Source organism: Sinocyclocheilus anshuiensis, unplaced genomic scaffold, assembly GCF_001515605.1.
Source record: "Sinocyclocheilus anshuiensis isolate Anshui unplaced genomic scaffold, SAMN03320099.WGS_v1.1 scaffold690, whole genome shotgun sequence".
NCBI lineage: Eukaryota > Metazoa > Chordata > Actinopteri > Cypriniformes > Cyprinidae > Sinocyclocheilus > Sinocyclocheilus anshuiensis.
Window position 1 is genome coordinate 1810489 of NW_015547715.1, and position 15188 is coordinate 1825676.

The window sequence follows — 15188 nt, forward strand, 5'->3', positions numbered from 1 at the left end:
AAAAAAAAAAACATGGTTACTGTACTTTTACTATAATAAAAGCATGGTTAATTTTTGTAATGGAAAAACATGACTCATGTTCAGTATTAGGATTTTTTTATAAAGATATTGTAGTGATGTACTAATTTTGACGTGTAGGCAATTTAGAAAGTATAGTTAGTTTTGTTAAATCTTGAGTATTAAAGTCATGAGAGAGATAGATATCAGGGCAAAATAAAGAGACCGAAGATTTAGTTTAGTTTCAAAAACAGTATTAGTAAACTATTTCTTATGATTTTAAATCTGCATTGAACTTCAGATCAATCTCAAAGTAAAAGGCGGTACTAAAATCAGATTTTGTGGTGGATGTGTTCAAATTTGATCATCTTATTTCAAGTAATTAAGGATTTTGTAAGTCTGAGCACTACTGTAAGGTTAACCCTGCATGGTGTAAATGTTTAAAATTATTAACAGTACTTTAATAAAGTAATTGAAAAAGTTACACTACTATTACATTTTAAATAGGGTAACTTGTAATCTGTAAGCTATTACATTTCCAAAGTAACCTTCCCAACTCTGAGACAAACTGTGGCCTTACCTTGCACCAGCCACTGCCCCATCATTCTTGCCAAGAGGCTCGTCCAACTCAACGCCACACCAATCACCTTTCGCAAAGTCAGTTACGCCCAGAAAACGCACAACACCTGCCTTGGTTCCACCAACCTGAGGAGTGCAAGCAAAACGTTCCCTCAAACTTCCCTCAAGGAGCCACTAAGCATGAAGACAGACCAGAGACGGGCCTTACCAGCACACGATCACCCAACTTCGGTTCCCGATGCAACTTCTTGGCCGAATCCGTCTCAGACAGATTGGCTGCAGACTCACTGGCGGCCCTGGTTAGGTTTGTTGAGGTCTTGGTTGTTGCACTAGTGGTTTGAGTTACAGGACCTTTGGCAGGGGAGGTGGACGTCTTGTTGGCGGGTGTCTGCGTCCCATTGGCTTCACGCTCTGCCACTGGAGTGCGGGACAGTTTGGAGGGCCGAGTAAATATACCTCGCAAGTCCTCGCACTGGAAGTAGCGCACTTCGGCCACAGAGCCGTCGTTTTTCCCGATAGGTTCATCTAGAACTATTCCCGCCCATTGGCCCGGTGCAAACTGGGTCCCTCCGATGAACTGCACATAACCTGGTTTATTTCCGTTGACCCAAACTCGTTCACCAACAGAGAAATCTGACGCAGCATCTTGGGCCGAATTAGAGGTCGGAAATGTTACAGCCTTGGCGTCAGCTACAATCAGCCAAAATACAAGCACGTCAGGTCTGAATCAGTGTGTTTCTTATGTAACCTATGGGTGACTCACCTGAGGTGGGCGAGGTTTTGGTTGGTGTCGCAGCTGCTGGTTTTCCAATCTTGGTGGGTGGTTTGAGACCACTCGGCTTTCCCGCACTCATTTTACCTGCTTTATGCACGCAAATGTGCTATTCCTGCAGGGCCTGGAAAAACATCAACCCTCCCTGACCAGATAAGATTCCCTAACAGAAGGAAATACAAGTTCAGAATACAATTTTATTGCGTTTAGGTGTTTTAGTGTGTGATTATCCATCTTAATTGTGAAGTCATGATGAAACCGAAATAGCCACACATATTTCTTTCGTATTGTGATGTACATTTGAGTGATTATCGAAAAAGGCAGGACTTGGTTCTATCCATCAGGTTGTTGATTGGATTTTGGGATGTGGGCGTGTAGCATGTGCTTGTAGGGGTGGGGTTTAAGCAGACTAAATGATTTTTGAAGTACATTGATGTTTGAGAGCACGCAACGTTACCATTGTAATACCTTACCAGTACAGCATCTTTGAGGGCCTGTGCCACGGTATTATCATCTGACACAGCCACTGTACCATGTTACCACCAAAGCAATATTTATAATTTACTTTATCCATTAATAATAAATCAGTGGTTATTCATTTGATTTTAAGAAAGAGTAAATAAAGTTAGTTGTACTTTTGCCTCTGGTGTTTATCTAAATATTAAAAATAAGAATTATTAATGGCACTTTCAGCCATTTCAATCAATTTGGACTCGACTGTTAAATTACTACATTTTGTTTATTTTTAGCAAGCTAACGTTAACTAGCCAAACAATAACTATCAAAACAAATATCACAACTATCCACATTGTATTCCTCAAAATAAATATGAAAATGTCTGTTTTCAGTAAGTAGTTCAGTATGTTACATTTATACGTGGCTGTGTGTTCTTCATGTCATAAACTGTCTGCTAGCCGACATTAGCCAGAGGAGCTAAAGCCGCTAAATGCAACACAAATGAGCTCAATGCAGTGAGCTTTAGATGGAATAAAGTTATGATATTCTCTTACCTGAACCGCTTTGATGTGTAGCATTCCTCCGTGATAAGGGAAATGAAAGGATTTCGCGTTTGTCTGGATGATCTCACACTACTGATGGTGATGGGTGAGGCAGTTCAACACAAAGCTGCACCCAAACACTTTAATTACAGTGACTTTTGAATAATGTAAATGAGCAAGTACAACAGTAATTAAAATGGGCTGGCATCAAAGAAAGTGGGAAGAAGTGCTTTTATGAAATGATGCATGAGGACTTCTGTTGCAGAATAAGTTTGATTGTAAAAACAATTGTCTTTCAGGCAATTGCAATGTCTTGATGGGGGGGGAAGCAGAAAATTAGTTGACCTGTGATAATGCATAATTCTCAGTAGGAGTTCTGTAATATAGTTTCATAAATAATTTGTTAACAGACATATCTTTGGATTGAATTATTGAGAAAGGATATGACCGGAAGGTGTCAGTGTACTATGGCGGCCACTAGTGGTCAAATCAGGTCAAAAGTGGTAAAAAAAAATATATAATACATTTTTTAAAAATCAGTAAATTGTAAAAGAAAAAAAAATCATTTATTCATTTTCAGTAAAGTTAAATGGAATAAATGTCGCATTTTTACTATTCTGACCACAAGAGAGCGCACAATGATTATATATCGCAAATAAATAAATAATAATAATAAAATGTATATGTTTCAACAATGTTTCTGATAGTAACTAGTTGTCTGATAGTAAACTCCAGGTACATTTGCACAGGTTTAAATGATGATATTATTACCTCAGTTTTAGGCCCCTCCTGCTGTATTCTGAACCTGCAACCTGTGGTTTTCGCGTGCTGCTGATACATTCCTCAACACTAATTAAAGTATTATCAAGTAGTTATTTGTATGCATAACTTATAATGGAATCCAATATTTAACATCCCATTAAAACTATTTTAAAAATATTTAACATCAAATTAAAAAACAGCTTATGACTGTATTGATTGCAACGTTCCAGTTAGATTGCAATATTGTCGCATGCATATTAACAAATTCCCTCATCGAACATCGAACGTCGAAAATGTTATTTTTCGCAACATCTGCATGATTGTGTGCATGTGCATCATCACCAGAGGGCGCATGCACTGGACGTGAGGACTGCTGTACTGATCCATTACAATAATACGGACATGTCTTTATTCTGGACCATTGAACTCGAGGAGACAGTATAGACTATAGATCTTGCAGTAACCAGCACATGGATGTTTTCGTCTGAATGCAGCGCTCGTGCTGCGTGCTAATCACATGCATCTGTGTTCCTCAAGCAGAGCTTCTGCAATACACGAGAAAGACCAGGAAACCAAAGGACTCCATACAGGATTTGTGTCCAATACAAAACACCGTGTATAAGGTAAGATGCACACGAAGCTTGATTTGAATAAAATAAAATAGCAGAGATGTTTGATTACAAGGTTGTTTTTTTAAATACCCACCACCCCCCCACCCCACAAATATCAGGATGCGTTTCATAGTATTATTTTATAAACAGACAGAAATAATATATTTGATATGTGCAAAGATCTTATGCACGTGTGGAAGGATCTTCTCACATTCCAGCTGCTGCCATTTTGTCTATGTTTTAACCCCCAGGTTCTGTTCGGTCATTTTAATCAGATGCGATAGATCTACATTTCCACAAGGCTTGGTGACTTTTTATTCACAAATTCCCTCATCGAACATCGAACGTCGAAAATGTTATTCAGATATGATTCCGTTGGTTGCAACATCTGCATGATTGTGTGCATGTGCATCATCACCAGAGGGCGCATGCACTGGACGTGAGGACTGCTGTACTGATCCATTACAATAATACGGACATGTCTTTATTCTGGACCATTGAACTCGAGGAGACAGTATAGACTATAGATCTTGCAGTAACCAGCACATGGATGTTTTCGTCTGAATGCAGCGCTCGTGCTGCGTGCTAATCACATGCATCTGTGTTCCTCAAGCAGAGCTTCTGCAATACACGAGAAAGACCAGGAAACCAAAGGACTCCATACAGGATTTGTGTCCAATACAAAACACCGTGTATAAGGTAAGATGCACACGAAGCTTGATTTGAATAAAATAAAATAGCAGAGATGTTTGATTACAAGGTTGTTTTTTTAAATACCCACCACCCCCCCACCCCACAAATATCAGGATGCGTTTCATAGTATTATTTTATAAACAGACAGAAATAATATATTTGATATGTGCAAAGATCTTATGCACGTGTGGAAGGATCTTCTCACATTCCAGCTGCTGCCATTTTGTCTATGTTTTAACCCCCAGGTTCTGTTCGGTCATTTTAATCAGATGCGATAGATCTACATTTCCACAAGGCTTGGTGACTTTTCCTACAATAGCCATCTGAACACACAAGTCTTAAGTGCGTTCCCGGTCAGATTTGATCGATCATTGTAAAAAATAATAAAAAAAATGGCTGAGACTATATAAACACAGCAATTATTAAATAATGTCAAATAAAATAAACCAATCATGCACACAGAAAAGTCATGAGACTTTTAGCGCATCCATAATGCAGAACAGACACGAACAAATGAATGGATGACGCTATAGCACAATATCCTCAATTTTGTCTATACTCAGACATTCTGATTGAGATTAACTTTATTGGCATGGCTTTAGAGTTACTAAATATGAAATACATAAAGCGACGCAAGCGCAAATAAAAACATACAAGCACAAAAAGCAACAATGCAGAACACTAAAAAGAAAGTGTGACGCTATTGGCTCGTTTGATACAAGCAGGTTCTGCGCAGAACCGCACACAGCAGGTAATCATCTCACTAGAGGGCTTTTAATTTTTATTTTTTTTTTGCCTTACATGTATTGTGGATCCCCTTAAAGGGATAGTTCACCCAAAAATGAAAATTTTATGTTTATCTGCTTACCCCCAGGGCATCCAAGATGTAGGTGACTTTGTTTCTTTAGTAGAACACAAATTATGATTTTTAACTCCAGCCATTGCAGTCTATCAGTCGTATAATGGATGGCAATGGTAACAAAATCTATGAGAATAAAACAAAACATGCACAGACAAATCCAAATTAAACCCTGCGGCTCGTGATGACACATTGATGTCCTAAGACACGAAACGATTGGTTTGTGCGAGAAACCGAACAGTATTTATATAATTTTTTACCTCTAATACACCACTATGTCCACGTCTTTACGTCTTTGAGCACGCGCACGACATCCGGTGCGTGAGGTGTGTACGCGCTCTGGCGTAGTTTACGTTAAAGGGTGTGTTGATATCCAGCCGAAGAGCAATCAACCATAACTTCAGGCGAGCAGGCTCAGAAGTTGGGAATACGTGGAAAGTCACCACTCCCGAATGAGTTCGCGCGAGAGAACGTAATCTTTTAGTTTTAAGTCGGTTTGAACAATCCGGATAAGCGCAAGCAAGTACCATTTTGATTAGCCGTCGTACCTACAATGACTGTGCACTGTGTAAACAATGAGTGACGTATACGCGTGAGAGATCACTTCCGGCGCTTGCGTAAACTACGCCAGAGCGCATACACACCTCACGCACCGGATGCCTGCACGCGCTCAAGGAAGTTGGACATAGTGTTGTATTAGAGGTCTCGTTGACCACACAGGTTATGGCTCATTGGCTCACCAGCAATCGTGGCGTTTTATTCTTGTCTAAAAATGTCAGTTTTTAAACTCTAATAGAATGTTGACTTGAGACACGGAATGTTCAAATGAGCTAGGACTGTTCAAACTCCAACGGTCAACAATTCAAATCCAAACACGCCCTTTCATCTGCGTTTAACCCCTTATGGACCCTTTTCACAAGACTGTGATGACGCGTTTAACGGTTATCAGCATCGTAAATCCTCGAAAGTTTTTCATATTTGTATTTTTTTTTTAAATGTATGTACATTTATAACAATATTCTTTGTATTATATCTTTGCTATTTGAGCAAATGGGAATGCAAAAAATATATTTGTGGTACACTCTCATTCACTTCTATTCAAGATAACCCAACTATGACGACTTCCGCTGCTGAGAAACCCAGAAATGTGAAAAGGGTCCATTTAAGGTCCTTGCACACTTAAGCTGTGTCCGAAATCGCTCACTTGTTCACTCATTCACTAATCCCTATAAAGTGTATGGCAGTTGAGTGCAGTATATCAGAACATACAACATCTGTTGTACACTCGAAATCAGAGCAGATTGTGGGTAAAAAGTAGTGAACGAATGTAGGGAATGAACTTGTTCACTCAGAATTCGGACAGCACTACAAAATGGCCGACACCCGGTATAGTGCACTATATAGGGGAATGGGAGCAGTTTCGGACACCACTTTAGTCTGAAATTTTCGTATGTGTTTTTTCATATTCGTCATCCTAAAAATTTGTCAGGCACAAAAACCTTGCACACTGAGTCTGATATTGATAATCCGTTGTGAAAAAATTCACAAAACAATACAAAATGGAGTCTTCAAGTAATGAGGATAATTTTGTTGTCCTATTAAAAAGAAAAAAGAAAGAGGAAATATTTGGTCCATCCAATCCTGAGACTGCGTAGAGAGGAAAGAGAGTTCCACCTCCTTATCAAGGAGCTGTGGAATTATCCCAAGCGATTCAAAGTTTACTTCTTCAGGATTTCAGTGGCTCAGTTTGATGCTTTGCTCGCGATACTGGAGCCACATTTGAACAAGAAAACCACCATTTTCCGTGAACCAACTGATCCTGAACAGACACTGGCAGTATGTCTCAGGTTTGGACACATACACACACACACACTCATGCCGCGTCCCACGCCCTAAAGTATGTACTCTTTTGGTGAAGAAAAAGTACACACTTTTGAGTGTGTAGTAGAAGAGTAGGCAATTGCGTCTTTAACAGACTGCTCTGTCGCATAGTTACCAAGCACCAACCTCCCGGTCTCTCGTGAAACCAACACGGAAGTGACTAAAACTGCAATTCATCGACTGGCCGCTAGAGGCTGGCTCCAAAAGGTAGTCAGTCCCATAGACTCCCCATGTTAAAATGCCCAAATTTACAGCAGAAAAAAATATGTTTACAACCAGGTACAAAAAGTGGTTTTGGTCTATATAGCTAATTTTGCCCTTCATGACAACTGTGAGGGGGGTGAATTTTTTTATAACTCATCCGTTTAAATTATATTAAGCCTTAAAGTTCTGCATAATTAAGGGCGTGGCCACTTGAGTGACAGGTGGATTGCCGCTGCTGTCACCACCGTCGAGCTTAGGTGGGTGGGGTTTCAGCAACCAGCTCCCGCCTCTTTGCCCATTTTCGATTATCTGGGAGTGACGCGCGGTGACGCGCTGCCAAGATGGCGACGGCCGGCTCCGCCCACTTTGAGCTTCATAAACACTCTTCAGAAACCTACGGGTGACGTTACGGACACTACGTCCATGTTTTTATACAGTCTATGATAGTTACACGCACCCTGTCTCTGTATTGGCCTGTCAATCATCTTGTCACAATTAACATCCTCCACATTTCATTTAATTTAACTTCCTACCATATCGGAGAGAAAAGTAGCAGCACGTTGATCTGTCAGCCGTGGGTCTTTATGCAGAGAACTTTGCTCTTTTTTTTTTTTTTTGCATAATGATACATTTAAAAGTTAATGGCCAAATGGATGTAAATAAAATTCAGATTGTTGTAGATGAAATATAACACAGATAAGATTAAATAAATAATTTTTACCCGGTAAAATTTTGATTATTAGTAACTCAAACCCCTTTATCTAAACCTCTCTATTTAACCGTCAACCACGCACATCCGCCAGCGCAATGGATTGTGGCCAATATTAGCCATTAGAGTGTGCACAGATCCACACTTCAAAAATCTACCTGAAATAGTAGACCATCCGTGGACTTTTGGCATACTCTTTTCAACATACTATGCTTTGGGACACACTTACAGTGCGTTCCAAACAGGATATATCGCCCTCCGAAGGGCACTTCGGAGTGAAACAATCATGGCCGCCGTATTGAAGGGTCGTTCAAACCCAAAGTGCTCAAAACTGGCCACTTCAAAGGGCCCTTCGGAATGAAGGATTTCGAAGGGTACAACTGATGGACACTTCGGGTCCCCATGATCCTTTGCACAGGGAAATTTGGTGTCACAGACTTTGACTTTACCTATGAATATATGTATAGTATTTTTTCTGTACTACTGTAATATTTATAAGACTTAGATTTGGTACATTATGGTCAAAACAACATTGTACTTCAACAAAAATACTTTTGTTGGTACAGCTACCGTTATTAGTCCATTCAAATGTTTCAAATACATAGACATAATATACATTACAAATACATATTACATTACATATACAAATATACATTTTAATGTAAAGACGACTGGGGGTCAACCAGCATACAAAATGTGCAAGGAAGGCATCTCCTTGATCGTCTCGTTAAGATGACGCAGAAGTGCATTGACCCCTACACCCTTCATCCCTTCGAAGCTCTCACTGCAGAGGGTAAACACTTTGAAGGGATTAGGGCGTAGGGATGAGCCCTTCTGAATGGAACACAGGGTTATTCTAATCTCGCATACATAGTATGAACATTAGGATGCAGGCACACACTTGTCAGATGCCATTCTGGATTTTGGCGTTCTCTTGTACGGTGACTCTAAATTGTCAAAAAACCTCTCAAAATGCTTGATACAGATTACATAGATCTCCCCTTCTATGTAAAGCGCTTTGAGTGCCCAGAAAAGCGCTGTATAAATGTAAGGAATTATTATTATTGTTTTTATTATTACAGATGCGAAAAACGCAGAAAATTTAAACCAATCGAATTTTTCTTTATGACGGACGAAAGTTTCGGAGGCACTGTGTAAACGTGATTGACACAAAGTGAGGTCGTATTTATTTTTTAACGTGCAAAAATTTTGAACGAGAGTTTCGGATCAGTGTGCAAGGACCGTTACACTGCACACGTCTGCAGTGCGTTGCGGCTCTGACACGGCCACCGGAGTTGATCGCGGCTAATCTAGTCAATGCTTGCATTTATACCAGCCATGCCGCGGCACGTCCCAGAAGCGTCTCTCCTTGCTGCTTCTCTAAAGATAGGCACCTAGTCTATTTTTGTCGGACGCTGTGTCAAAAGCCGCACAGTTCAAATACAAAAAATACGCTGTGCAGACTAAAACACAGCTACAATATTTTATCCTTGTCGTTTATAACTGGACCTTTAAGTGTATTAACTTTGTCTGTAGGCTACAGCACAACAATAAACACAATTAAACCAGACAAAACAACTATTTAGCCAACTAAATCATGATAGAACCCCAAAAAGGAAAAAAGAAAAAGAAAAAGAAAAACCAAGAAAACAATGTCCGACAGGCAAATCTCGTGGTCTCACGAATCCAGTTGCTTTGCTCCTGGTGTGAGTTGGCACTGCGTGGAGGACGGACCAAAACCTCATCAGAGCCATAATGCCCGCAGACATGTGCAGTGTAAACAAGGGATAAGCCCCTCTCTCTCTCTCTCTCTCAGAATATCTCAGAATATGTGATTTTAATCATTGCAGAATTTGTCTTTATTAAACTAAAAATATTTCAAAAACAATATTTCAAAACCATCCACTTTATATGCAATGAAGAACGACAAGTTTGTTTGACTACTTTAATGAGGACATTTTGTAGGCTTCCATTATTCATTATTTTCATAGCCAGATAATGATATCTAATCAACCTAACTATCACTCAAACCTGTGCACATTATACTAGATTTAAAGATCTAGCTCACTTATGAGCTTTTCATATTAGAGAACATTTGATCCTATCAAGTGTAACAAATAAAATTATAAATGTGATTTCCCTGAACCTTGCTTGCAGTTCATTCTGTGGCTGCACAATGAAGAGGCGGTTTAGTGTTGTGGAGTCCCTGGTTCATTTATATGAGTCCAGTGAAGAGCAAAGAGATGCAGACCTACGTACGACAAGTGATGGAGGGATGGAAAAGGAAAGAGACACGACCCAACATACAACAAGTGATTGAGGAATGGAAGAGGAAAGAGACGTGACCCTACATATGACAAGTGATGGAGGGATGGAAGAGGAAAAAGATGCGACACGACATACTACGAGTAATAAATGGATGGAAGAGGAAAGGGATCTGGATGGAGAAGCTGAGCTGGAGCTCTTTAATGAAGCTTCTGAAACAGAGGACAATACAGAGTTCAACCCAGACTACCACTCTACTGATGAAGAAGAGTCAGAGGAAGAGTCAGATGAAGAGTCAGAGGTCACTGCTGACACAGAGGCGGCTTATCAGTCCAAAAACAGTAACATATTGTGGACTCCAGCACCACCTCCGAAACAACGAGAGAGATTACCAGCTCATCGTATCATCAAAATGACCCCTGGACCAACCAGGCTGGCATGTGCCAATGCTGAAGACATAAGATCAACATTTGAATTGTTTTTCCCAGATGATATTAAACAGATTTTGATTGAAATGACCAATTTAGAGGGGAAACGTGTATTTCGTGATACCTGGAAGGACCTGGACTGGACAGACTTACAGGCCTTTTTTGGTCTGTTGATTCTGGCAGGTGTGTATCGATCCCACCATGAGGCCATGAGTAGCTTATGGCACGGTGTATCAGGGAGGGCAATTTTTCATGCTACCATGTCACTGAAAAGTTTTACCAATTTGTCAAGGGTCTTCTGCTTTTACAAAAGGGATAAAGAGCCTAGCCGACAGAAAAGGGACAAGCTGGCACCAGTAAGGAACATCTGGGTTAAATGGGTCGAACGCCTGCCACTCTTGTACAATCCAGGCCCAAACGTCACTGTGGACGAGTGCCTGGTCCGTTTCAGAGGACACCGTCCCTTCAAACAATACATGCCAAGTAAACCGGGCAAGTATGGCATTAAAATCTGGGCAGCATGCGATTCCAGCTCGAGCTATGCGTGGAACATGCAGATCTACACTGGGAAAGCTGCCGACGGCAAGTCAGAAAAGACCCAGGGAATGCGAGTGGTCCTGGACATGACAGACAGCTTAGAGGGACACACCGTCACGTGTGACAACTTTTTCACCTCGTATGGCCTCGGCGAGGAGCTGCTCCGAAGGAAAATGACCATGATCGGAACAGTCAGATCAAACAAACCTGAGCTCCCACCTGCACTCCTGTCAATGAAGGACAGGGCCCGATTATCATCCATGTTCGCCTTCACTGATACGCACACTCTTGTGTCCTACTGTCCCAGAAAAAATAAAAATGTGCTGTTGATGAGCACTTTCCACAGAGATGCCAAAGTAAGCGACAAAGATCACAAGAAGCCAGGGATAATCCTAGACTACAACCAGACCAAAGGCGGAGTTGACAACCTTGACAAGGTATTTTACTACTTTGCATTATTTAGACATTTTCTGCATGAAATGAAAATGAACCATATCTATTTTTAAATGCTAATTATTTCTGCATGAAATGAAAATGAAGCATATATATTTTTAAATGCTAATTATATATCTTTTTTTCTTTATTGACAATCTATTACAATCGGACATCACAATATGTAAGAAAAGATCTGTCGCTACTTCTGTTTCTTTGCGACTTTAGGAACAAATGGCCCAAATAAAGTTAATTGAATTGTCAGCTGGTGAGCTAAAGCAATGCTAAGATCATGGGTTCGATTGCCAGGGAAAGCAGTAACTGATAAAATGTAAAAGTATACTTTGAATGCAATGTTGCTTTGGATAAAAGCATCTGCCAAGTGCACATGTAAACGTTTTGCTTGTCATTTCACATCCAGGTTGTTGCCACTTACACATGCCAAAGAAAGACAGCTCGTTGGCCCATGGTGATTTTCTTCAACATGTTGGATGTCTCCGCCTACAATTCATTCGTACTGTGGACAGAGATAAATCCCTCATGGAACAAAGGGAAAAACTTCAAAAGGAGGCTCTACCTGGAAGAGCTAGGGGAAACTCTGGTGGCTCCCTACATGAAAAGACGGAATTACGTTCCCCGCTCGCCAGCCTCTCAGAATATGGTGATACAAGCACAAGCATGCTCTTCAGAAAAAGAAGACGTCCTTCTGCTAGCCTCCAAATATAAGGTGATGAAAGCACGAGCATGCTTTACAGCCAAAAAACCCAGCTCCTCCCCAGTATCAACCCCCAGCAAGAGGAAAAGGTGTCAGGTCTGTGAATCAAAGAAGAACACAAAAACCAGTATGATGTGCAGTCAGTGTAACATGTACATTTGCAGGTCACACGCAATTATAACTTCTTATTGCTATGCATGCAAGAAGGTTTAAACAAGACTTAGTCATGGCTTATGCGCTGTTTGTTGCTCAGTTTTTATAGTAGTTATTCTTTTGCTCTTCTCTTTACTAACTTGTTTGCCATTGCAAAATGTATCATGTTTATTGCCTTTTCTCTTGACATTATCATTAGTTTACGGAGTTGACAACCTTGACAAGGTATTTTACTACTTTGCATTATTTAGACATTTTCTGCATGAAATGAAAATGAACCATATCTATTTTTAAATGCTAATTATTTCTGCATGAAATGAAAATGAAGCATATATATTTTTAAATGCTAATTATATATCTTTTTTTCTTTATTGACAATCTATTACAATCGGACATCACAATATGTAAGAAAAGATCTGTCGCTACTTCTGTTTCTTTGCGACTTTAGGAACAAATGGCCCAAATAAAGTTAATTGAATTGTCAGCTGGTGAGCTAAAGCAATGCTAAGATCATGGGTTCGATTGCCAGGGAAAGCAGTAACTGATAAAATGTAAAAGTATACTTTGAATGCAATGTTGCTTTGGATAAAAGCATCTGCCAAGTGCACATGTAAACGTTTTGCTTGTCATTTCACATCCAGGTTGTTGCCACTTACACATGCCAAAGAAAGACAGCTCGTTGGCCCATGGTGATTTTCTTCAACATGTTGGATGTCTCCGCCTACAATTCATTCGTACTGTGGACAGAGATAAATCCCTCATGGAACAAAGGGAAAAACTTCAAAAGGAGGCTCTACCTGGAAGAGCTAGGGGAAACTCTGGTGGCTCCCTACATGAAAAGACGGAATTACGTTCCCCGCTCGCCAGCCTCTCAGAATATGGTGATACAAGCACAAGCATGCTCTTCAGAAAAAGAAGACGTCCTTCTGCTAGCCTCCAAATATAAGGTGATGAAAGCACGAGCATGCTTTACAGCCAAAAAACCCAGCTCCTCCCCAGTATCAACCCCCAGCAAGAGGAAAAGGTGTCAGGTCTGTGAATCAAAGAAGAACACAAAAACCAGTATGATGTGCAGTCAGTGTAACATGTACATTTGCAGGTCACACGCAATTATAACTTCTTATTGCTATGCATGCAAGAAGGTTTAAACAAGACTTAGTCATGGCTTATGCGCTGTTTGTTGCTCAGTTTTTATAGTAGTTATTCTTTTGCTCTTCTCTTTACTAACTTGTTTGCCATTGCAAAATGTATCATGTTTATTGCCTTTTCTCTTGACATTATCATTAGTTTACTTTGTTAGAGTTACTGTATGTTGACATTTGATGTTTTAAATAAATGAGAGGCTACAAAATAATGCATACTCTGTGTCTTTTCATTTTAACACTACGTGTAAACATAATGTGGCATTACTGGAAAAAAAAACACCTTAAAAGAAGCGTTATTAAAAATGATAACGTTGACAAATATTAGTGTTTCTAAATAAGTGTATCTAATATATATATATATATATATATATATATATACAGTGGTGTGAAAGTTTGTTAGAACTTTGTGTTTCCAGAGATCAGAGTCCATCATATGTGGATCACTACCTCTACCTACTGGTTATAATTACTTCATGTCATCATGCAGGTGTTTCAAATACATATTTTCCAAATTTTTCAGTTTAATGAAGTGTATGTTTTTACAGCAGAAAAAGTATAACATGTTTTTATGAAAACTAATGGTGTAAATTACAGTTAGGTCTAAATACCAAAATAATAAAAAAAAAAAAAAAAAAAAAAAAAAAAATGAATGTACAAGTTTAGTGATTTACTACATTTCATTAAAAAATAATCCAGTCATGACTAGGAATGGTCTGTAATAAACATTGTCTGATGGTTAAATTAACTTCATTTTAGAAATAATTCATGATTTACATATTACTTTTAACATTACAAAAACTGGTGTAATGTAATGAAGTAATAATACTTCGTTACAGTACTTCATTATTTTTTTGGGAGTATCTGTACTTTACTTGAGTTGTTATATTTCAGCCAACATTTACTTTTACTTCACTACATTTCCTAATTCAAATGTATACTTTTACTCCGATACATTTCCTGGAAGCATATTCGTTACTTACTACAAAATACTCAGAAGTCAGAAGAACACGGACTGCAGGAAAGCAGGTTTGGCGAATCAGTGGTCTGGCGTTTGCAAGTTAGACTCCTAAAAACACCTTTGCTCATGTGCAAACAAATGCGCGCACAACCGCGGATGATTCATTTTCCACTCAAGTCGAGTCTGGGGTGTGTGATACAGCATCGTCTGCGATAATACGGTAAGTGTTGTTGTAATGAGATCGAGTATATCACCAAATGACAAAAAGAGTTTTTATATTTATATAATTTAATATAGTTAACTTAATCTATATCACACAAAGAGTACCGTTTTTCTGCAGATATCAGCATGATAACACACAAAGATCTTTTGCGTCTCTGAGCAATGGTGTTTACTTATTGAATGAATCAGCTTTTTAAACGAATCGGACGAATCGGTTGATTCAGTGATTCACTCATTAACACAGTCAAATGCTTTGTTCCTGAATGAA

At 39.4% G+C, this 15188-nt stretch overlaps 2 protein-coding genes across 4 annotated transcripts in view; one reads left to right on the forward strand and one right to left on the reverse strand.

Annotated features, from left to right (window-relative positions):
• LOC107704176 (CAP-Gly domain-containing linker protein 1-like) overlaps positions 1 to 15188 on the reverse strand; it is a 65303-nt gene that overhangs the window by 19187 nt on the left and 30928 nt on the right. Inside the window, exons 2-5 of one of the 3 annotated variants that reach the window (XM_016507062.1) lie at positions 2359 to 2473; positions 1340 to 1511; positions 785 to 1266; positions 578 to 702 (exon numbers count right to left, since the gene is read on the reverse strand). In XM_016507062.1, coding sequence (XP_016362548.1) covers positions 578 to 702; positions 785 to 1266; positions 1340 to 1430 — 698 coding nt within the window. In that variant the 5' untranslated portion in view covers positions 1431 to 1511; positions 2359 to 2473. Of the gene's footprint in view, positions 1 to 577; positions 703 to 784; positions 1267 to 1339; positions 1512 to 2358; positions 2739 to 15188 lie in introns of those variants that run through there. The other 2 variants (XM_016507061.1, XM_016507063.1) reach the window with 2 other exon arrangements.
• LOC107704116 (piggyBac transposable element-derived protein 4-like) lies at positions 10605 to 12781 on the forward strand (the record flags this gene model as incomplete). The annotated part of the gene is made up of 2 exons (XM_016506971.1): positions 10605 to 11732; positions 12149 to 12781. Coding segments are annotated over 2 exons (1635 nt in total), but the record flags the coding sequence as incomplete, so codon positions are not given.